This window comes from Magallana gigas, chromosome 2 (assembly GCF_963853765.1).
Source record: "Magallana gigas chromosome 2, xbMagGiga1.1, whole genome shotgun sequence".
Taxonomy (NCBI): Eukaryota; Metazoa; Mollusca; class Bivalvia; order Ostreida; family Ostreidae; genus Magallana; species Magallana gigas.
The window spans coordinates 57,373,777-57,398,575 of NC_088854.1; the positions used below are offsets into that span (position 1 = coordinate 57,373,777).

Here is a 24,799-nt window from a genome sequence, read left to right on the forward strand (position 1 = left end):
TGACCTTGGATGTAGGTATCTAATTCTGACCTTAGATGTAGCTATCTAATTCTGAACTTGGATGAAGCTATCTAATGCTGACCTTGGATGTAGCTATCTAATGCTGACACTGGATGTAGCTATCTAATTCTGACCTTGGATGTAGCTATCTAATTCTTGCGTCAAAACAAGTTAAAAATGACGCGGTTCCAAACAAAGCCAGAAAAATCATGTTGATTTCAGAAAGCCATGACTGAATGGCCGGCAATGAAATAGACAGGCCTAAATCACATTGCTGTTTGACACAACTACCTAAAATCAAAGCTCTTGTTAAATTGGTTCTAATTAAACAGCAAGGCCTGGGCAAGAACGTTACAGGTTCGTATTTTAGACGCCTTTTCACTGTGTGATAGAAATTGAATCAAAATAGAAGTAACGTTGTCCATGCCAGCGAGAAGAATAAAACTCTTGATAAAGCACCGAATCATTTGTTCTGGTGGCATAAAAAGATAATGCCTACCCCCACAGGCAAAGCATGCTGTATATTTTGTGTACCTATACACACCAGAGTTTCTTTGGTCAATTAGTAAATAAAATGTTGTCTTTGAAGGTACAATGATAACGGACATTACAGAAAATGTAAATATCGAAGTTTAGGTCAGCAAACTTAGGAAATATTTTCTGTAATGATCGCCACCTTACAGCTTATAAACCGAAAGAGACAATATTACAGGTATATAATTAACGTATGAAAAAGTAATGACTGTGCTAAATAAGCTAAGGCTATGTCTAATTCATGCAAGAGAAATTCTTTTGTAACCGGATGATAATTCACATTAAACCTACACAAACGGAAAATTTTTTGTGTTGAAACACCTAAGGCAATATTTCCATTTTTTATTTTTGAATAAACTGATGATAAAGTGACAGCATGCCACTATTCACTCAGAACGAACTTCTAATTAAGTTTTCGTTGTTTTAAAACAACGTATAATCTGTCACATTTTGTCAGTATTCCGTGTAGCGATATGCATATATATGCATTAGATATGCAGCAGTTATTCCACAAACGTATTGCCAATATTTTCTTTTTCAGAAAGTAACGGTAATTCTCTAATATTAATAACATTTTATTTAACTCAGGAAAATTTGGTTATTGCTTCCGAATGTATAAATTGTGATAATAATCGGTATTATATTCTTAAAAGCAGTTTTAAAGTATTCTTAAAATACTTGTGAGATCAAGTTTAAAAAAAAAAGCTTTTAAGGTGGTATGGGACACCTCCATATTGTGAGGTAATTCCCAACAAATCATGTGTAATTTCCAAACTTTTTTCTAACAGCGTAGCGCAATGGGTAGATACATTTGAATCTGTAAGTCATGATTTCGAATCCCGCTGTGGCTCTTATTATGTTTACCTTTCAAAAAACTTTTAAAACATTATTATTGGTCAAATATTGTTAAACTTGAAAATTATAAACCGGTAAAGGTATTTTGATATAATGTATTTTTATCCACATTAATATCGACAGGTGTCCTATATCTATTTAATGCTGCCTTTAATAAATTTAAACCAAAAGACTAAACAAATTAATAAATTCAGTTATACCTCTGTAGATCTTCAAGTCTTTTTAAACAAATGTATACAATTTTTACCTTCTAATGTGACATTGGACATTTTTTGTCAAGTCTGTTTTACAAGAAAAAGTCTATTAACAGTCTACTTTGAAACAATTAAAATTGTAATTAAACAAATTAATCAAGATTTCAGCTATGTATTTCGTAAACCATTTAAAACCATAATTGTGTGTTTCCTCTATATACCTTTTTTCTCATTCTTATTTCACAAACAGCCTTAGGAAATTGACGATGTTGCATACGAAATGAGCGGAACCCAACGTCACAGAAGGTGACATATATTTTACAGTGAGAGCAAGGAGCGACAAAAGCAAAGGCACTGAGCTAGGAAGCAGTTCCGGGCATGACGAGAGGACTCTAACTCGAAGCTCTGTACCAAAGATATTTTTGAACCTCAATTTTAGTTCAGGGTTTTTACTTTTTATTATTAGATTTTTTTCTGGAGGGATAAATTTACAGGAAAAGAAAGCGGGAGACAAAATAAGAGACAATGTGGAATTTATTGGGATTTACAATTGTGACAATATGTGTGTGTGCGCATCAAATTTCAGCGCAAAGACAAGAAAAACTTACAGCCATGAATGGATATTTAAAAAACATTATTGCTAATGCACAAATAATGCAAGCTATGGTGCAGGCTGAATTGGGACAAAATATTCCAAACCCAAAACCGAATCCCGTGTACGACAACTTCCTGGAAGCCGGTGAGATGAGACTCCAAGTGTTGGAGGCCAGTACCGCGGCCTTAAAGACGGCCATTGGATCACCCAATAAAAACTGTGAAGTCAGTAAGTATAGAACAAAATACCCAATTCTGTGTGGGGTTTGTTAATGCACTGCTGCATAAATTACCTCGACTGTTTGTCTCCAGTCTTGATGGCAACATCATAATGAACGTAAACCTGTCAACAACAACTATTTGTCCACATATTTTGAAGGTTGTTCTTAAACATATTGTTTTAAAACCACAGAACAAGCACACGGAAAGATAGAATCAACAATTTATTTTAAAGATTTTACTTCAAGATTGCATAGTATACTAGCAGCATTATTACATTTGATATTACATTTGATAAAGTAAAGACGAAATAATGTAAAGATAGTGGTGGTATTATTTACAATTATACAATTATTTCATCTTTTAATGGAATGTTTTTCTTATAAATATTTTAACAAACATCGAAAAATAACGTCAAGTCTCTTTATTTCTCGAAATTTATTGAAAAGTACCATCGAGACATACCTCTCTACCCTCACAAAAGTGTTATAAATAAAGAGAAATTTAAAAGACTCTATATAAATATGCAGTGCATCTCGTGAACTCTATGCAATGCTTGCTGTATAGTAAATATAGTAATTGTGGCTGACCGAAATAGCGGTTCCGGGAGACCGAACGGCGCAGTGGTCAACGGACCGCGGTTGTTGACAAATGGCAGTGTCACGTAAACAGGACCGCTTAATTGTTTCCTTAAGTGAAGTTTGGTTCCCGTTGAACGTAATGCCAATAAACAGAAATGTTGTGTTTTAAAAGCGGCGTGGTCAGTCGCTAGAGACCGTTACGGCAGTCTAGACCATCTTTGCCAAATGATGTAGGTTCATTAATGTTTATAAGACAAATTTGGACCAAGACTATTTTCTAGAGTCGTTAAGTGTAAAATTAATGAGATTATATATTTCAATTTTCCTTACCGACAAAAAATCAATAAGGCCATAGCTAAAAACATTTTTGACAAACTTTACGAATTCATTAAATTCGTTAAATTAACAAAGATCACAATGGTTACTATCTCTTACCAAGAAACAAATCAATAAGGTCATAGGTTTTGATTTTTGATTTAATCTTAGGCGTTGAATAAGATGATAAAAATAATGCACATGTATTAAAGTTGTCTGACATTTGAACACGTCGGAATTTTGTTCATTTCCTAACTGTATTAATTAATTAATTATGAATTCCCAGCACGGAGCACCAGTCCAGCGTCGTGACTTATTTGACAATTCGTGTAAAGGATTGACATTCGATTAACAGTTTTAAGTTTTAATGATTTACTGGCTTGTCACGGTCCCTTGATGTACGGCGTTCAGGCAAAGCTACAATAGGTTTACAGTCTCTCTAAACGGTGAATACAAATGTAGACATTGTGTAATATGTTAATTCAACAAGGAGATTTATTAATGAAGTCACAAAACAACTGAAGGTCTGTCAGGTTATATAACGTTCTGTCCAAAAAAATTATAATATGTGTACATCAGAATTGTAAAGCATGCTCTATGTGCCTAAAAACACGCTAAAAATAACTATAACTAAAGTTAAGTTGTAGACAGAACAAATATTTTGTAAAAACGATGACAACACCTTTTCTCAAACTGAAAACAAGCTCGACATTTATCTCATTACACTAAATCTTCGACTGTTTTTGTAGATATTAAACCATAATAAATGTTTAATAATGAACTTTAGATGACAATTTCCGCCATTTGTACCAGAATGTTACCAAGGATCTGTAACTGTCTGCAATAAAATTAATACCACAAGCAACAGTCATCCTCGGTAAAATCATGTTATAGAACATACATATATCACATTGGAGGATATAACTTTTTAATGAATAAAACATTTTCCCGTGTTTGTATTGCATCGTAACATACTGTTTTGATAAAGAGAACCAATCAGTATCCATTCTACATACAACTCCTGTTATGTAACCGTATATATTATTTTTGTTAAATTAAAGAAAATGGTACCCCTACACACCTAAAAAAATATGATGCAACACATTTGCAAACCATAAATGGTTTAAGATTTACACTCTTCTTAGTATATGCTGTTCATGTTACCGTCAAACTGACCAATATGTGTACCGTTTCAGCGCCCCCTCCGCCTCCAACCAATGTCATCGCCGAGTCAGCCACCATGGACAACGTTTCCTCCATTGTTGTCCGGTGGGACCCCCCGAATCCCGTGCCAGACAATCTCCAGTACAAGGTGTACTTCTCCGCCATTGACGAGAGCGGGTACCAGGCCGCGGGGGAGGTCGTTTTCAGGATCTGTGACTCTACCCAAACAAGCGCCTCCATTACGGACCTGTCCCCCCGCTCTCGGTACCAAGTTAGGATAGGAACAGTTGCTGGTGTTGTGTCCGAGTCTTCCAGTACTCCGGAGCTTATTGAAACCCCTGATATCAGTGAGTCCATAGGCTGAGCATTTAACTATGATATGATCTCCAAAATGCTTGTTGTTAGTCAATATATTAAACAGCTAAGAATTAAGACGTCAAAAAACAAAGTTTGATTAATGTAAAAACGTGTTAGTGTTGAAAATCTAAAGATGCGTAACTGTACCTATGTATTTTAGTCCCATCCATGCCAACAAACGTAATAATGGAGGCCATCAGCCCTAACAGCGTCGCCTTAAAGTGGGCTCCTCCAGATATCGCCGGTGAGATCACTGAATACGTCATTTACTATATGGAGGATGGTAACCCACCCGTGATGACCGACGTCGTGTCCCCTCCCGGCCAATATCACACCGTCGAAGATCTGTCGGAGGGAACCCGCTATGTGATGGAAGTGGCTGCGAGATCCAACAATGGAGAGGGACCAAAGAGTGTTCCACAGGAAGTCCGCACAATTGACTTCAGTAAGTCGTACGCGGTTGAATTGCATGCATACATGTAGCTTTTACTTAAAACTCTATTAAAGGGTAATGATATTAAAGAAAATACCCAAAATATTTTCTGACGCTGTTTCATTTAAAAGATAATTGGTAATATATTTTCCATTTAAGAGGGCTCAATGGTCGGGGCCATTTGTAAACTGTATTGATCCTCTGTAAAAAAATGAGCTCTATATAAAATTATAAAAAAAATATCCAAATTTAATAGATAAAACAAATTAATTATTCCTTTGCTAAAATAGCCTATAGTTAAAGTTTCCATGTCATAACATTTTCGGTAGATCTGATTTATAATTTGTTGACTATCAAACTTCCGTAAAACGACCTGGCCAATTTTGTCTTTTCTTTGCGCTGCTTACGAAACAATGCCATTCTAATGTTTTATTTTAGACCCACCACATCCATTAAACTTGAACTGCACTGCCGTCAACAAGACGACTGTCATTTTGACCTGGGAACCACCCGTTTTACTGGCCGGTGACGGCATAATTCGAGGATATAATATCAATTACACTGACTCCAGGTACAGAGAGTTCTATTTGTACAAGACAAAAGATGCTTCTATCGCCACAGCTGTTATAGACAACCTGGAGCCCGCTACTATGTACTACTTTCAAGCGTCTTCAAGAACCAGAAAAACGTTTGGAGGAGGCGGTGCTGTCGTCATGTGTCAGACCAAAGCAGACGGTAGTAGGATATTGCTTTCTGCTTTTCAAGTTTTCTTTAGCCATATACATGTATTTTGTTTCCGAGTAATTAAGTCAAATGTAAACAGACAGTATGTAGGATTTTTTTAACAAACTTCTTTCTTTCTTTCGTTACAGCGCCTACAGCCCCTAGAAATGTCCAGCTGGAACTTTCCCGCATTGAGCCACCTCAGCTGACCATGAGATGGATACCTTCACTACATACATATGGCCCACTTAAAAACTACACTCTCCACTGGGGCGTCAAAAATGGAGCCCTTAGAAAAGAACTAATTGACCCAACCCGACTTAGATGGATCTCAGATTTCCTAGGTAACTTATCCAACTAACACAAAGTGTTATCAATATTATCAGTTCATCACTGTAACAATAAGTCGAAAATAATAAATATTCGATCTTATTAATTCTTTAGATGACGACACAGTCCATGAATTTAAATTATATGCTGTGAATGATGTTGGGTTTGGTGAGCCAGCCATTCAAACGTTTAAGACACCAAAGCGACGTAAGTGATATTTGTAGTGTGATCGTGGTATCATTGTTTATGAGATATATAATACATACAATCAGATTTACATTCTTATCATGAAATACTGATATTTTTACCACACAGAGACCATCGTTCCTCCAAATGTCACCGTTGATCGAGTAAAGGGAGACTATAACACAACCATGCTGCAGGTTAGATGGGACCCGCCTCTTCATCCGGTGCAAGGATACGACATTTTGTACAGGAAGTTTGAATGGGTGTACAGTGGTCGTTGGCACCTGAAGGAGATTAGTGATCCAACAGCGCTAGCATCGGAGATCATCGTCAACAAACCCGAAAACTCCTTTATCGTCGTAGTCCAAGGAAAACCAGTCCGAGGTAGACCCCCGCATTTCCAACAACCGAACTTTGGTGGTCCCATGGGAAATAACAACATGGGGCAACCCTCAATGAACAGAGGCCAAGGAGGCCCGGGTCGTGGCATGAACCCTGGTCCGGGTGGAAACCAGATGAACCCTGGTCCGCGCGGAAATCAGATGATGGGAGGACAAAATCCGTTTAGAAATAACAATATGGAAATGCAAGGTAACCAGCCCCAAGGGCAGTCTCTGTCCGTGTCCTCCATGTCTAATCCCGGCATGCCTCAGCAACAGCAAATGCAGGGAGGTTTTGGAGGACAAAGGTTTAGGCCTTAGTTAAAGAAAGCTTTGGAGAGAGCCTGGAACTAGATTGAAATTCATTTGATTGTGATGAAGATCGATTTAACATCTTTGAGAGAAAATATAATTTATAAAAAAAATGTACAAGAACAATACATTTTCTATTGTTATAGGACAGACATAGTTTTGCATATATTTATTATTTCGAAGTAAAAATTGGTTTAGATATACAGAATTTAGATCAATGTATTTATATGTTCTTGCAACAAGAGATTCTCTTTGCATGACCTTATATAGCATTGCTTTAAATGGTATTGAAATCCGATTTTGGCTTTTTCAGGGTAATCCCTCTTTGCAAAGTAAACCCTTTGGAGATGTGAGTGATGCTCATATTCTCTCTATTTCTTCTACAAAATGACAACTCATTACACTGAGATGGTGTGCTCATCAACGTTCAAGCCTTTTAAAGGAACAGGTGGTAACCATTTTGAATTTTTTATGGAGTTTCCAAAATAATGAGACTTTTAACAGTTTTGCTGAAGACATTTTTAACGTTGTCTTGTGCCCATTACGTTTGAAAGGAATCGGAAACATTTTTCAACACTTCTCCTGTTGCATACCTTTGTACAATGTATATATCGTATGGTTTAGTCGAAATGGTAATAAAATGACTTATTTTTAGAAAATAAGGCTGACAAAATGTGTTTCTATATAGTAAGTTATATACTTAAGATGCATGTTCACGTTTGTAATACATAAAACACTGTGCCGGATAATTATGCCAGTGCCAAGGTAGTATTTTTGACGATTTTCAAAAATAAACATTCAATGTTTATATTTATATTCATACTGATGGCCATTTGTATAACATATATGTGTATCGTCGCTGTAAAGCCATTATATATGCCCTCAGTCAGGGATATGAACCATACATGGAACAGCCATATTGACATGTTATTTCGTTCGCTTCCGCGACTAAAGATATAGTACATATACCCCCCAAAAAAGAAGAAAAAAATCTAATATACTCATAACACTTAATGACGTTTATGTTTGTGCTCATGGCGCATGAATTAGCAAAGTGTAATAATAGGAAATTGAACGTCGCAGATTTCCATTGCAAACATAAGGGGAAATATTCACTGAGTGTTAATATTATTGTATCTAACTTGTCAAGTGAGATATTCACCTTTAAAGAAGAAATTTCTACAGGAAAATTATTTTTCCCATCGAAAAAATAAATTTCGCATATGATATTTTGAATTTCCTTCCAGAATAAAAGAAATTCTCATACGAATTTAAATTCCGATAGAATTTTAAAATCCAATAGAAAATCTTTATATTTCCTATGAGATAACTAGCTGCCTGAGTCAAATTACTGTAAGAAATACTTTTCTTCCATGGAAATTTATTTCCAAAAGGATTTTAAGAAAATATGTCCTATAGGAGAATCATTTCTCCCATGGGAATTATTTTTTTTCTATAGGATATTATTTTTTGAAGATAATTATCTCTATAGTGAGACCCACTAAAAACAAAAGTGGTTATATACTTTCTATACAATGGTCTTTCATGGATTTTTATCAAACTGCGGATGCAAAACTGCAACCTTGGCCCTTGCATAACTATCCGGCACAATGTTATAAAATGAATTCAACGATGGAAAATATTATAAATGAATATAAGGGTTTATATAAGCGTTGAGGAACATGACCAATGATTATTTTTTAGTTGTAATGTTTTCTATTACATTTGTACCGCATTAAGTATTTTCCGTATCGTGCGATTATTAGGGAATTTGCTCTGTATTTTCCATATTCATTTCATTTCATAACACAATTATAAAAACAGTTTCTCTCCCCTCCGTACAGATAAAAAGGTAAACTCGCTTATCAATAATTCTAGCTTTATGTTAACCTATAGAAAAATGTAACAGATTAGATGGACGACTTGTGTTCTGACTCTCAACTTCTAACTCTTAATTAAAGGTAATATAAATGTGGCGTAGTTTTAGTGAATAACAATAAAAGGATCTGATTATTTGCTTCATTTGTATTTCAAGATATGAGTTTCACATAAGTTACGGTGTATAAGTCAATCGCATAACAAAGATACAATAAATAAAAAAAAGTATATTTTATTTTTTACGTGCCGATGTAACAAAGAAATTTGAGCCGAGTTGAAAATTGAGACCAAAGGTGTTGAATAAAGACCCTAGTCCGTTGAAAATTGACCCGCATCGTGGAATATTTATCACGAAACCGGTTCAAAATTCAACAGCAAATAAGCACAAGTTATTTAAATCATATATATAACTTGGATTGATTTAACCACTGTTTTCATGTTTATTCTTCATTTAATGCTTACATGCGTACATGTTTTAACATTCAGACGAAAAAATTAAATATTCCGATGAGTATATATAGAATTACAAGTACCTGTAAACATCTTGGTGGTATAGATGCGTGATGATCCCGCCATCAGGTGGATCCTCCTTCCTCGGTTGTTTCGGCGCTGTCCACGACAACCCCCAGAGGTGCGCCGTCTGGGGTGATCAGGTCCCAGCCCGGGACCATCCAGCTATCCGCCTGTGTACCGATCTTACATTCACAATTGTCTCTCACTGTTTTTTCCCTTCAAATATGAATTAACTATTTTTTGCATATAGTTGCTGCTTTGTGTTATTCCTATACTTCTAAACTTATGTTTTTAATATGAATATTGGTATGTACGGTTACACGATAAACTATTCAATTCAGTGAAACCGGTTTTATTATATGCTGGATAGCTAGGTGTACAAAATAATAAATAAATATAAATTTACAATTCGTTTTATTGTTTACATCTTGGTTTACTCTTTCCCATTTACAGTAAATGGGAATTGTGATATTGTTCATAGCAAATTTTAATACAAAATTAACAATATAGCATATTGTGATTTTTTTCTTGCACCCACTCAGTATATTTAAACTGTGATTATCTAAATTTTGTATTTATGTTACATAAAAGTTTAAAAATTCAGAGAATTTAAAACTATCTACATGTATAACAGTCTGACTGTTATAGCTAGTTCTAAATTCTCTTAATTTTAAAACTTTAATGTAACATTTACATCCACCGAGTAAATAAAAATAAATTACGCTACCAATGTTCTCATAAGAGAAAATAAACAGCAATCATCTTTTTGTTTTTAAATTCATTTCCCCAAACACTTGTTATTGTAGTAATTTGGAAACATAAGAGGTTTGAGACATTGAAAATCAGCTCTATGTCCCAAGAAATTGCTAGCCCGACTCGTCCGTCACATTCAGAAGCAAAAGGTCATCTTGTTAGCTTTTGTTACATAGTTTTATAAATGGATACCAAGTTTTCAGTCTTAATATTAAACGATTGTTATACCAAATCAACCTCAACAAATCATAAAATAAAGCATATGTATCTGACAGTATAAATGAATTAAAATTTTAAAACTAAAACTATATATGTACATTTTAACCACATAGCGCAAAATACAGTTGATTTAAAAAAACCCAGTTTAGAACTCTGAACTTGGAGTAAATTTTTAACAGGGTCAGTTCTCAATCTGGTATTCAAAGTTTAGAAAAATCTTTTTCAAGCTGTTAAAAAATGACCCCGGGTATAAATTTCACAGTTTTCAACGTTGAAAAATGACCCCCGGGTCAATATTTAACAATTAAAAATGACACCCGGGTCAATTTTCAACCGGGTCTATTTTCTTCGTTACACCGGTAAGAAATACAAAAGATTTGATAAACCCCGCTTGAAATGGGTCACGTGACATGCATCTCGGTCACAACAATGGCAACGAAGAAAGAGAGAGAGGTAGACCGTTAAGTTTGACAGATTCGACAAGAAAAGAAAAAAGGGACAGACTGACAAGGATAGGAACAAAGGGAAGATCATCATCGGAGATCTAGACCATAGAGATTGATGGAATTGAAAGCCGATGGTTTTTTTTTACTCCCAACTTCGTTTTGGCACTACAAGATAAACATTTGAACACTTCCTGACATTGAACACTTCCTGACATGCGCCGTTACTCATCCCTATACATTAAAACGAGTTGGGATTTTGACCTAATATTCTGCGTAAAGAATAAAATATTTAAAAAGAGCTTTTAATGCACTCTCAAAAGAATCCGAAGTCAATGTCCAAAAATTAAGTGTTCCTCATCAGAAGAAAAATTAAGATATCTGAAGATAATGCACATTTAAGGCGAAAATACAGTATCGGCAACGCAACCACAAGTACAGCAATATTAAACCTACATTCGCTGTTTTATGAAATTCAGTTTATCAAACCTAAGGGTTTCCATTGTGATTCGAGGTCAGCAGAGACATAGAACTTACTTTCCAAAATTAACTTACCTCGTGTAATCTTGAAAAGGACTAGCAACAAAATGTATGAATAACAGTTTTCTTATAGTGTGAATTCTGATTATCTAAGAGAAGCGAAATTATTAATGACCGTCTGATATAAGGATAACGCGTAGATTTAAGGAGGCTGGGTTGTCAGCAAATAAGATCTACCTTCAATTTTAGGATATGATTTCTTTTGCTATAAACTATAGTTTAGACCCCCCCCCCCCCAAAAAAAAAAACACAACATAAATTCCAACTTTTAAACTTGGATATTTCCCTATCTTTCAAATTAAGCTCTTTTTTTAAAAGACGTTAAATACTCTCTAAAAATGACTATGACCATAGTACCCCTTTAGTCAACTACCCACTTCCATTAAATTCCACCGTTTATGTTGGATTAGAAACACAATAAACAAGAATCACCCACACTTGGATTTTCAGAAATCACAGTGACTCTTAGATCAAACTTTGTACTTGTCCAAAAGGAAAAGGACAAATGTTGAATAAATAAAATGAGTCAAATCGTTTCTTGAATGCGCGATTTTTGTTTTAATACACTTGCAAAGCACGACCTTTCGTGAGGAAATTGGATAGAACTTTTCAAAACGGGGATTACCAAGGACGTGGTTCAATCGGCAATCTTTAGATACTTAAAAAGAAATTCAATAAATAAAAAAATGGATTACTAGTAATGTGATGATTATAGTTTTGATGGAAAGGACTTTCTAGAAGGAGGTGCCAAGGAACAGTTAGACTAAAGAAAAAATGACAATAACAAACTGTCAACAATCTCAAAAATCCATAAAACGAAATACAAAAGGTAAGCAACACGGATCACTACAAAGATAGAGGTAGGACCAGGTGCCATGGAGGAGTGAGCATCCTCTGCTGACCGGTCACAGCCGCCGTGTGCTCTTTGTCGTAATCGGGAAAACAGAAAAGTCCGTAGACAATTATGTGATCAATTATGGTCTAACAATTAGTATGAGAAACGTCAGTCAGCATGCGACCCAGTGGAAGATTGTATTTGCTGACAAGGTCGTTGTATCGACCATAGAACTTACGAAAAATGACTATAAACGAGACTGTTGATAGTTCTGTTTTATCAACTGCACCCTTGCAAATGTGTTCGGAATTTTTTCTTTTTCGTTGATAAGTATGTAATAAATCAAGAGGTGCTCGAATGAAAGTTCACGAGACTTCGCTGAGATTTGTTCAGTTCCTGTGAAATTTCGAGAGGAAGTATAAATGTTCGGATAATATTCTCAAAATACGTAAGTACTGGTCATTTTTCATATCATATCCTATGTTAAAACATGAAAATCTATTAAGATATGTCTTATTTCATCATCTAAAGGTTATTTAAACTAAACGATCAAATTCAGAACAGAGTAATCGTTCGTGTTCAACCACTCTACACGTGGGTGAAAGTATAAACATTGGGTTGCTTAACAAAAATCATAGCCATGTTTGAGGCTTTTGGCGTGCAATATCATGCGTTTAAAAAACGGTTGTCTGTTTTATATAAAAACTTAGTATATCGAGCTAATTTCAAGGAACATTCTGCATAAAATATTATAGTCTGTTTCACTATAGATGCTATTACTAGGTCAAACATTAATCCTAAAAGGGGGATCGCTTCTGAGCATATTAATTGATCAATAGCAGAAAAAACCGTACAATTTCTAATGTCATATTTATTTCTAGAACTCATTTTATCCACCTATTAATGAAGATAAAGCCTAAAATCAAATAACGTCTAGATTTTATATTTGACAACAAGTACCTATAGATTCTATGAAATAGAATATAAACACGAGGCACGATTTTTATTGCGAAACAGAAAGGGTCAAATAAAACCACGTGGTGTAAATTTAAATGACAATAACATTCGCAGGTGTGAACTGGGTTGTCAGTAGCTTGCTTTGCCTTAGAAACTGTTCATACGAAGAGCATGCCCTTGTGTATCGAATTAACTGAGATACAAAAACACCATATGCAGGTGATGAAGGTATACTGCAACATAAGTAAGGAAAGTTGACTATAAAAAAAATTGTTAATTGATAATACGTCGTCAATATACCTGAATGATGAGTTGAAGGTCACAGCGAGTGATTTAAATTTTTCACGTACAAGTTTTTGAATAAAATCTGCTTCATAAGAATACAAAAATAGGTCTGCTAACAATGGGGCACAATTGGTACCCATGGAAATTCCAACTGATTGTTGGAAGACTTGATTTCCGAAAACTACATAGATGATGTCTATCAGAAACTTAAGCATCTTTTTAATGTCAACTTCAGAGTACCTGTGTGTGCAATCAGAATGGTTTTTAACAAAATAAATTTTTAGGTTTACAATGACAAGGTCAGCATTTTTACGACTTCCATTTTTATTAAAGAAACAACTGTCGATGATATCAAAAAGCCTAGATTTTAATTTGTCATGGGGAATTGTTGTATAAAGCGTTGAAAAATCGAACGTTTTGATGCTGTTATGAACTGAGATAGGAATAATTATGAATTTATCATTTTCACATTATTTGATTATTGGTCTTATTAATAAGGGGTTAAGTGGGGGGATTTTATGAATTTTACAACACTTTATACCTAATACAGTTTATGCAGGGTTTAATTCTCTTGAATGTTTACCGTATCTGCTAAAATCTATTTTTAGCACGTGTACTTTTCTTTTTACCAGTTTGCATATTTATTCTTAACATAGTGAATTTATTAATATATGCAAGGAAACTATGCATGTTGATTGTACCCACGCATCTTTATTTTGTGTTATTCATTGTCTACTACACCTGTAAGAGCACTGGATTCCTGGAGCTGGGTAGATTGTTTACATCCCGCTGCCAGCTTTTCCTCGAGTGTATTGGGATAGCCACTGTTTCGTATTTTGAACTATTAAGATTATTTCGTAACTAGTGATGTTTTTGTAGTTTATAAACTCCCTTAAAATTCATGTTTTCATAATTCATACTAAGTTTACTAAGAACTAAACATCGTACGTTATTTTATAAGTATTCCCTCTAGTATGGCGAGGTTAGTATATAGGACATCGTCTGCTAGACGATCTCTCGTTTTTATGTTGAATAAAGCAAAGGATTTACAAGTTATTGTTACTTACAGGTTACGAAAACATCCACCACAAATGTTTTTAGTTATTCCTATGTTTATTATCATGTCATATTTCTTTTTAAGGTTTACTTTGCGCGGTGTACTGTAGTGTTGTACGACACTGTTCGGCATAGCTTAGTATGTGCGGTACCGTACATCGTTTTGATTGGTCAAGCGTCACCGTACAGTTATTTTATTGGTTAATTGAGATCACATGATCAGATCCGAAGGTTATATATATGAGTGCTTTGCCATTATATGGCAGATACTTTGTGACGAGTTCACGAGCGCCAAATATTCAAATCAATAACCCAAGCCTCCCTATCAAGTGTTACCGGCACCACCAGCTATAGGTGAGATTTGCGCACCACACAATTATCTCCCAACACACTGTACACCTGAATATATTATTCCGTAGTAAATTTATAGTATCCTGCCACGCCCCCTTTTTGCCCTTGAAAGTATGGTTGACGCCTAGACCAAAATTAATACAATAAAATTTATACTTTGACTTAAATATGTTTTGCCATCACTGTACTGTGCTGTTACCAATGATTTAATAAACCATTGTCATTTGACCAAGCCTTGTCCTTTAATCAAAGTATTGCAGGTACTTGGAAGCAGTGTTGATCCTGAAATAAAACTACATATATTTTGTAGCCCCCATTTTTGAGAGTTGATTTTAATCAACTCTCCTATGCACTTACCCGGGCAAAGCGAAAGTGAAACAGTGTTTGGACCTAAGCACAAATCAATACCGCTGATAAGACTAAGTTCTTGAAAATAATTGATAAATTCGATGCCATGTATTCTGAAGCATTGTTTTTCAAGAAAACTTATTTATTAATACCATGAAAATAATAAGATTTTAAATTGTACAAGTTTAGATATTTTTTAAAGTCGTATGTGTTCCTACGCTAGAGTTCAATGTAGTCTCGTTCAACCAGACGCTTGGCTGTCTTAATATCCGACAAAACAGAGTCTCTCTTGCTTGTCCAAGATAAACGGAGACAGCCGAACGTTTGGTTGAACAAGACAAGAGTTCAATTTTGCCTGGATCCATACATTTCGATTATTGGTACTACTTGCCATGCAAAATCACATATCGTTGATTTTGAATAAATGATAATCGAAAAAATCAACTCCCGTCAGTACTTTGATTAGATGACCATCCGTGGGGAGCTTACAATTTTTTGTGTCAGAAGTGAGATGCTTTGAAATTTTATACATCCTGTGATTCGTACTCATTCCTCCATTACCGCTCAGCTGTCCAGTGTGTTGGTTCAATAGTATATATGTTCATAATTTACATTGTTTTGTGCTATATTCAAAATTAGTAAGATGGCAACAGCCCCCTCTCCAGATCCTGAGGTGCAGTTCCATACTGCAGACAATGATAGTGATAAAGGCCAAGGTGACCAATTCCTTGACCAGCCCCCCCCCCCCTTTTATAAGCAAAATAGACCCGACCACTCCCCATTCCTAGAACCACATAGATTTTTACCCAGATTTGATGAAATCCCTCACAGAGTACAATGTGCTCCACATATGGAACTAATGCATGATACGGACAATCAGCCGGCTACTGGCATGCATGTCATTATGAAACCCGAGCCATATAATGGTGATGATGATTGGGATGAGTACCTCTCTCACTTCCAAGACTGTGCTGAGCTTTGTAGATGGTCCGATCGTGCAAAGTTGCTCTTTCTTGCTGCCAGCCTTCGCAGGCAGGCAAGAACCTTTTATGTTAGTTTAACAGCTAAAGATAAGGTATCCTATCAAACATTTGTCAATAAACTTAATCAAAGGTTTGGGAGTACTAAATCCAGAACTGATGGCTATCAAAGTTAGAAATGAGGAAACGCTCCCCAGGTGAGTCAATAGCTGTTTTAGGTGATGATATCCGTCAGATGGCCCAGCGGGCGTATTACAACCTGGATGCCCTTGCTCAAGAAGCTTTAGCCCTGAACCAATTATACAAAGTGATTTCCTAGGAAATGAAGTGTCGTTGCATTGACAAAGACTGCCGGACTGTGGCTGAAGCTGTGGATGTCATTGAAAGGTACGAGTCCATTATTGGTGATGGTGTAGAGAAACGTAAAGCAAATGTTCGAGCCATTGACAGCAATACATATCCAAAGCCACTAGCTGAAAGCAAACCATATCTTGGGGACCAAAGCTCAGCTGAACTTAACCATTCTCTTCAGCAAGTGATCACCAGACTAAACCGCCTCAAGTCTAGAAACCATCGAGATCTCGATAGGCGCAACCCTAATTATAACAGGAATTGCTACATTTGTGACTCGCCCAACCACTTCATGAGAGATTGCCCACATAGATACCAGACCCAAGGACATCAGAACCATAGGAGACAGGCTACAGCTGGCAAGAATACTAAGGTACAGGGAAACGACAAACCGCTGACTCAGTAGACCAAGAGCCAGCGGAGAGTTTCTGGCCTGCTTCAGTTTTTTAAAGCAAGGGGAGGTCATATAGGGGAAGTTGGCAGCAATTGGGACAATGGATTTTATACATGTGCAGAAATTAATGAATATCAAGTAAATTTTTTAGTGGACAGTGGATCTACAGCATCCCTCATTTCAAAGACAGTATTTGATCAGCTGCAGACAAACAGCTGCCTAGAGCCAACTTCTCTACACATTGCTAACGTTAAGGGAAACGGAATAACCACTTATGGTTCAATATCCCTGACAATGCTGCTAGGCAAACATTCTTATCATCAGAATTTCCTTATCTGTGATATAAGTCAGGATGGCATCTTTGGTCAAGATTTCCTACTGAGTCATGTAAAGAAAATTGATTATCAACAAATGGTACTACACACAGGCCAATGTGGTGAAATAAAGAGCTGGATAGGAGGAAAAGAGAACATGGTGTGCAGAGTCCTGGTTCGAGAAACAACTACCCTCCCTCAAATTCAGGCATTTTAGTACCAATCAGCATACCTGAAGCAGAGCACCTTACCAAATTAGGACTCGTTGAACCTTGTACAGAGAATACAGGCATCTATGCTGTGCCTAGAATACTTGATCTGCAAAGTGACAACTTTTACATCAATGTTCTGAACACCAGCTCCAATTCTATTACACTCCATGCCAATCAACAACTGGGGACCTGTGCATCTTATGATGATCTGCTTGTCGATGAGTCTATCCGAGCAACATTCCTGATTGGTGACACCTATACCAGTCCTAGTACTGACACTGTGCCTCCCCACCTTCAGGATCTTCTGGAAAGAAGCTCAGAACATTTAAACAATGATCAGATTGCAGCACTGCAAAACTTACTTGTCAAATATAACAACGTATTTTCAGAATCATCAGAGGACATAGGACGGACAAATTTGACAAAGCACAAGATAAATACTGGTACCGCTCTTCCTATTAGACAGCCATATAGACGCCTCCCTATCAGAAAGAGAGATATAGAAAAAGAGAGGCTGAATAAAATGATAGACAGAGGAATAATTGAACCTTCCAGTAGCCCATGGGCCTCCAATATTGTTTTAGTTTTAAAGAAAGATGGCAAGACAAGATTCTGCGTAGATTATCGCCAGCTCAACGATGTTACCATAAAGGATGCATATCCTCTTCTCATGGTAGATGAGTACCTAGACTCCCTCTCAAACTCAAAATGGTTCAGTTCAATGGATTTAAATTCCAGCTTCTGGCAGATTGCGATGGCACCTGAAGATAAAGAGAAAACAGCATTCAACACCAATTTAGGTCTATACCAGTTTACAGTAATGCCTTTTGGTCTAGCCAACTCTCCCTCAACTTTCGAACGTCTTGTGGAAAACATTTTGCGGGGTCTACAGTGGCAAGAGTGTCTTGTATACATGGACGACATAATAATTCCTGGTCAAAGTTTCTCAGAAAGTCTTGAAAGGCTTGAGCACATATATCAGCGTCTCTCATCAGCCAACCTCAAATTAAAACCTTCAAAGTGCACACTTTTTCAGAAAGAAATCAAGTTCTTAGGCCACATAGTATCTGAATCTGGCATCTCTACGGATCCTGACAAAACCAGTGCAATAGCAGACTGGCCAGTACCAAGATCTGTAAAAGAAATGAGGAGTTTCCTAGGGTTATGCTCCTATTACAGGAGATTTGTCAAAGAAGTTGCAAAAATAGAAAGACCGCTTCATGCACTGTGCGAGAAGAATACCAAGTTTCTCTGGTCAGCAGATTGCCAAACTTCATTTGATCAATTAAAACAAAATTTGACAGAATCTCCCATTCTTTTCTACCCATTGCCAGATATAGGTTTCATTTTAGAAACTGATGCCAGTGACAAAGCGGTCGGAGGTGTTCTTACACAAGTGCAAGATGGCTCCAAGAAAGTTATAGCATACATGAGTAAGGCAATGAACAAACACGAACAGCAATAATGCGTAACAAGGAAAGAATTAGTAGCAGTTGTCAAGGCTCTTAAAGCATTCCATTCCTATCTATATGGCCAGAAGGTACTGCTACGCACAGATAATGCTGCAATAAGTTGTATGAAAAATCTCAAAAATCCTACCGGTCAATCTGCAAGATGTCTACAGGAGATTCAAACCTATAACCTCACTATCACCCACAAAGCAGACAAAAGGCATTCCAATGCAGATGTGCTGTCCCGCAGATCTTGTCGCTCATGTGAACGCCAGGAGCTGAAAAACACAGAAGACAACAGTGATAATGATGTTGATCAAACAGATTTAGACCTGAAAGTCTGTGCTATAACCCGGAGTGAAGCAAAAACAGATACTATTGTACACGAGAGTGGAGTGGTTCTTGATGTGTGGCACGTGGACGCAATCAGACAAGCACAACTTGATGACAAAGATATTTCATCCATATTTGTTGCCAGGGAATCCAATAATCCCCGTCCTGATTGGAACAAAGTCTCACAGGGATCTGGAGTGCTGAAACCCATTTGGAGGCTATGGAATAGGTTGGAGGTGGTGCATGGTCTATTGTACCGGAGGTTCATCTGTGATGATGGTAGTCCTGGTCACCTCCAGTTGATAGTCCCTGCCTCCCTACAGAATCAGGCTCTCAGGCATTACCATGATATCCCCACAGGAGGTCACTTAGGAGCTGAGAAAACTCTGGACAAGATCAAGAATACCCTTTATTGGCCTAAAATGAAAAGAGATATTGAAAAGTATTGCCGACAATGTGACCTTGGTGCAGCAAAGAAACCGTCTAGGAAATCAAACAGAGCTCCTTTACAGCAATATTTACTAGAAGAACCAATGGAAAGGGTGTCTATGGATGTTCTGGGTCCACTCCCTGTTTCTACAAAAGGAAATTGGTACATATTAGTAGTATGCGACTGTTTCACCAAGTGGACAGAAGCTTTTCCAATGCCAGACCAAGAGTCCAAAACAATAGCCAATATTTTAGTCAATGAATTTATAGGTAGATATGGAACTCCACTCCAAATTCACTCAGATCAAGGTCGCTCCTTTGAAGCTACGTTATTGAGAGACCTGCTAGCAACACTTAGAATAGAGAAAACTTGAACCACTAGCAAACGTCCACAAGCCAATGGTACGGTAGAACGCTTCATTAGAACGCTTGTAAACATGCATACAATATACTGCCAAAAAGATCAGAGGAAATGGGATGAGGTCTTACCACAAGTAATGATGGCTGCTAGTAACTCCAGCAATGGAGTTTCTCCTAACAAAATGGTATTGGGTAGAAATGTGGTCATGCCATTGGAAGCTATAGTTCCCAGACCCAAAGATAACAGCGAGGCTTCCGAGACAGATGAGTATATACTGAAACTGCAGGAGAGTTTGGCCAAGGTCCATGATCTGGCTAGGAATTGTCTGAAACAGAATGCAAATTACAAAAAGAAATATTACGATTCAAAAGCTGAAGTTAGGAAATTTTATGAGGGACAACCTGTATGGCTGTACGATGCTTCAAAAAAAGTAGGTGTATGTAGCGAGTTGACCTGCAAATGGAAAGGCCCTTACGTCATTACAAAGAAAATTGATGATGTCACCTGCTTGGTAAAGCGGTCTCAGAAACAGCCATGAAAAGTTTACCATACAGACAGACTTCTTCCATACAAGGGGAGAAACCTACCTTAATGGTACCGGAGTAATATACAGCAATGAAATCAACAAATGTTAGGAACCAACCAGAACCAGTAGATGTTGACTATTCAGATGACGGCAGATGTCATTTTCTTTTCCTTTTTTATTGTTTTGGGTCAGGTGGAGGGAGGTGACGGATGTGCACAGTCTATGGCCCTCATCATTGGTGATGGGAGGGGACAGATGGTGCACCATCTATGGCCCACACTTCTGATGTTGGGAGGTGACGGAGATGTGCAATCTATGGCTATCACCTGGGTTGACACTGAGATGTAGCTAGCCAGTGCATTTCAAGAGTATAACCAGTGTGGTGTTGTAACTTTTAAGCTTTTCTTTTGAGTTGACATCTGCTGTTGAATCTTCCTAGTATATGTGACCTAGTGTGATGAATTTTGAAATAAATTGATTTCATTTTTTGTGGGTGGTTGTTGTTAATTGATATCCATATGGTCTGTGGTGTCCCTGTCCCATCCCTGGTTGAATTCCCAGTGTTGCCTTGCTCTCAGTACATCCTACAAAATAGTCAATTTTTATAAACATTTTTATATTTATTCAATAGGTTGAATATTGTACTTACTCATAGTAAACTAAGTATTTCAAATCAGTTGTTATGAACCATACTACCCAAGCCATACCTTGCCAACTTTTCCTGTTGAATTGCGGAATGACTCTCAAGTGCTGTCTAATGGTGGATGGGAAGAAATGTGGAGCTGTGTTCGACAGCAAGCGGAAACTCAAAGAGCATCTGTCACCAGCGCCTCATCGTGCCCTGCGAGTCATTTGTCCTTTTTGTTGCGACAAGGAGAACAGCTTTAACAGGGCAGGTGACCTGAAGACCCATGTTGCAAAGCGCCACAAGGATGCCGCTCTAGCAACGAATGTCCACATGGGTGAGCTGCTTTCTGAAAATAACTGTTTCTGGTTATCCTACCATGCGGCAGTTTACAGGTACCTGGTGGAACCTACCGACAGGAATGCCAGAGCGTCCTCTCCGCTACGATCCCTCCTGCGTGAGTAGACAAGAAAGATAATGTCAACCCCTGCAGGCCCAAAGGTGAAGAGGGGACGACATGATTGGATCGAGGGGAGGGGCAGACCAGTGCCTGATTTCCGAGTTCCGGATTTTCTTGCTTCCTCTGCGACAAAAGATTACAGTCCAACTACACCAGGCTTGTTTACTCTAATACTATAAGTCTTCGGCTGATATTTCTGCCATTTTGGAAGACACCACCAGCTTCTATAGGGTCCATCTGAACAACACCGTGCTGTTTGATGCTAAGGGCATTACCAGTTTGAGCCAAAATTCCACAGTATGGAAGAGTCCTCATGGCAGCCAAGAGCAGTCCATTTAGCAACGAGCCGTGGAGTTGAGCCCAGCTTTGTGACATCTGTGGACCAGGCAAAGAAAGATTTCAGGGAACCAGAGATTGAGCTCTTTGCAGAGTCAAATTTGGAGATTTCCCCAGCGTCCAGTTTGGGGTCCAGGAGAAAAGTGGTCGAGAGAACCCCTCCCAGAGATCCTGAACCTGTCAGAAAGAGGCTGAGGCTGGGTGGTGGAAAGAAATCCAGTCCAGTGTATTCGGTTACCACTATGCACCGAGAGCCCTCTACAGCTTCCTCTCTGCCATCCTCGATCCCACCCGAACCATCAATGACTGTTTTGCCTGAGTCAGCCTCTCCCTTTCATCAGGATTTGCCAGCCTTGTCTGTTCTTGGTCCTCTGCCAGCTGGATCCCTTGATAGTCCCGAGAAGTCCCAGCCAGCCACGCCATCCATGCCATCTGTGTCGGCTGCAGTGCCCGTGCTCCCTCTCTCATCATCACCTGTATCCCAGCCAACCAAGTTCACCCCTGACCCACCAACCACACCTACCAGATCCATTGTTCAGAGGGCAAAGAGGTTGCTGGGCTATGGTTGTATGCCGTTGTTGCCCCCTGCCAGAAGGCAATGGATCAGAGAGGGGGTGGTCACCCTGACCAGTGGACAAGTTGCCATTGCCTGGATACCACAGGGATTTCAGACGATGTCAAAAGACAGGAAGCTCCTGGAGTTCGAGTTCGCTGCCCTCTCCCTCAAGCGTTCAAAGGACACAAACAGTGACTTTGATAGGGCCAGACTTCTAGACGAGTTTAATTTCCTCGCTCTTCCTGGATCCCTTGATCTTTCTCCTCAAAAAGCAAACAATCCACCAGCAAAGAGTAGGTTTTACCTATACCAGATGATGCACAGCGTGACAAGGGGTCTGTCGAATTCTTCCTCTGACCAGGAGGTTATTTCATTCTTGGAGGCGGCTGAGGGTAAATGGAATACGAGCTGGGACTTGCTCATCAATGAGATTGACCGTGTAGATGTTCCTCTCAGACTAGCTGACTGAACAAATAAACAATTTGTAAAGTTAAATTATTGTTTGTATTTGAAATGAAAATTCATTCGTTTTTTTTTTAATTCAGGAGAATTAAGTAGCTAAGATGGGGGAAGTGTAATGACCTGAGAAAGGAATAATTATGAATTTATCATTTTCACATTATTTGATTAAAGGTCTTATTAATAAGGGGTTAATTAAGTGGTTTAATTCTCTTGAATGTTTACCGTATCTGCTAAAATCTATTTTTAGCACGTGTACTTTTCTTTTTACCAGTTTGCATATTTATTCTTAACATAGTGAATTTATTAATATATGCAAGGAAACTATGCATGTTGATTGTACCCACGCATCTTTATTTTGTGTTATTCATTGTCTACTACACCTGTAAGAGCACTGGATTCCTGGAGCTGGGTAGATTGTTTACATCCCGCTGCCAGCTTTTCCTCGAGTGTATTGGGATAGCCACTGTTTCGTATTTTGAGCTATTAAGATTATTTCGTAACTAGTGATGTTTTTGTAGTTTATAAACTCCCTTAAAATTCATGTTTTCATAATTCATACTAAGTTTACTAAGAACTAGACATCGTACGTTATTTTATAAGTATTCCCTCTAGTATGGCGAGGTTAGTATATAGGACATCGTCTGCTAGACGATCTCTCGTTTCTATGTTGAATAAAGCAAAGGATTTACAAGTTATTGTTACTTACGGGTTACGAAAAACATCCACCACAAATGTTTTAAGTTATTCCTATGTTTATTTTCATGTCATATTTCTTTTTAAGGTTTACTTTGCGCGGTGTACTGTAGTGTTGTACGACACTGTTCGGCATAGCTCAGTGTGTGCGGTACCGTACATCGTTTTGATTGGTCAAGCGTCACCGTACAGTTATTTTATTGGTTAATTGAGATCACATGATCAGATCCGAAGGTTATATATATGAGTGCTTTGCCATTATATGGCAGATAATTTGTGACGTGTTCACGAGCGCCAAATATTCAAATCAATAACCAAAGCCTCCCTATCAAGTGTTACCGGCACCACCAGCTATAGGTGAGATTTGTGCACCACACAATTATCTCCCAACTCACTGTACACCTGAATATATTATTCCGTAGTAAATTTATAGTATCCTGCCACGCCCCCTTTTTGCCCTTGAAAGTATGGTTGACGCCTAGACCAAAATTAATACAATACAATTTATGCTTTGACTTGAATATGTTTTGCCATGACTGTACTGTGCTCTTACCAATGATTTAATAAACCATTGTCATTTTACCAAGCCTTGTCCTTTAATCAAAGTATTGCAAGTACTTGGAAGCAGTGTTGATCCTGAAATAAAACTACATATATTTTGTAGCCCTCATTTTTAGATGGCCATCCGTGGGGAGCTTACAATGCTATTGATTTTGGTAAGATTTTTTGACCTCAAATTTTTTAATAATTTTAATTTGTCATTGGGAATGGTTGTATAAAGCGTTGAAAAATCGTATGTTTTGATGCTATTGATTTTGATAAGATTTTGTGACCTCAAAATTTCTAACAATTCTTTAGAGATTTTTGGTATGCACATCTGAATCACACCACTTCTGAAGTATATTGTTGTACAGTATTCTAATTAATAGTTCCAGTTTAGCGTAGTTATTTCTCAAATAGG

At 37.5% G+C, this 24,799-nt stretch overlaps 1 protein-coding gene across 2 annotated transcripts; it reads left to right on the top strand.

Moving 5' to 3' along the window:
• Nucleotides 1-1,870: 1,870 nt before the first annotated feature.
• LOC105318604 (fibronectin type III domain-containing protein 2) lies at nucleotides 1,871-8,140 on the top strand. 2 transcript variants are annotated; one of them, XM_011415806.4, is made up of 8 exons: nucleotides 1,871-2,406; nucleotides 4,489-4,803; nucleotides 4,974-5,258; nucleotides 5,685-5,981; nucleotides 6,119-6,313; nucleotides 6,414-6,506; nucleotides 6,615-7,076; nucleotides 7,491-8,140. In XM_011415806.4, exons 1-8 carry the CDS (start codon nucleotides 2,109-2,111, stop codon nucleotides 7,493-7,495), a joined length of 1,950 nt encoding a protein of 649 aa, XP_011414108.3. In that variant the 5' UTR covers nucleotides 1,871-2,108; the 3' UTR covers nucleotides 7,496-8,140. The 2 variants fall into 2 exon arrangements, with proteins under 2 accessions (XP_011414108.3, XP_011414107.3); XM_011415805.4 differs by having other exon boundaries at nucleotides 1,874-2,406; nucleotides 6,615-8,140.
• Nucleotides 8,141-24,799: the final 16,659 nt, after the last annotated feature.

What these genes read in the sequence shown, in the direction of transcription:
- LOC105318604 (XM_011415805.4), top strand. Translation starts at nt 2,109, where the DNA reads ATGTGGAATTTATTGGGATTTACAATTGTGACAATATGTGTGTGTGCG. An exon ending in TATTGAAACCCCTGATATCA is followed by an intron (nt 4,804 to 4,973) that starts GTGAGTCCATAG and finishes TATGTATTTTAG; the next exon opens with TCCCATCCATGCCAACAAAC. An exon ending in ATGGATCTCAGATTTCCTAG is followed by an intron (nt 6,314 to 6,413) that starts GTAACTTATCCA and finishes TTAATTCTTTAG; the next exon opens with ATGACGACACAGTCCATGAA.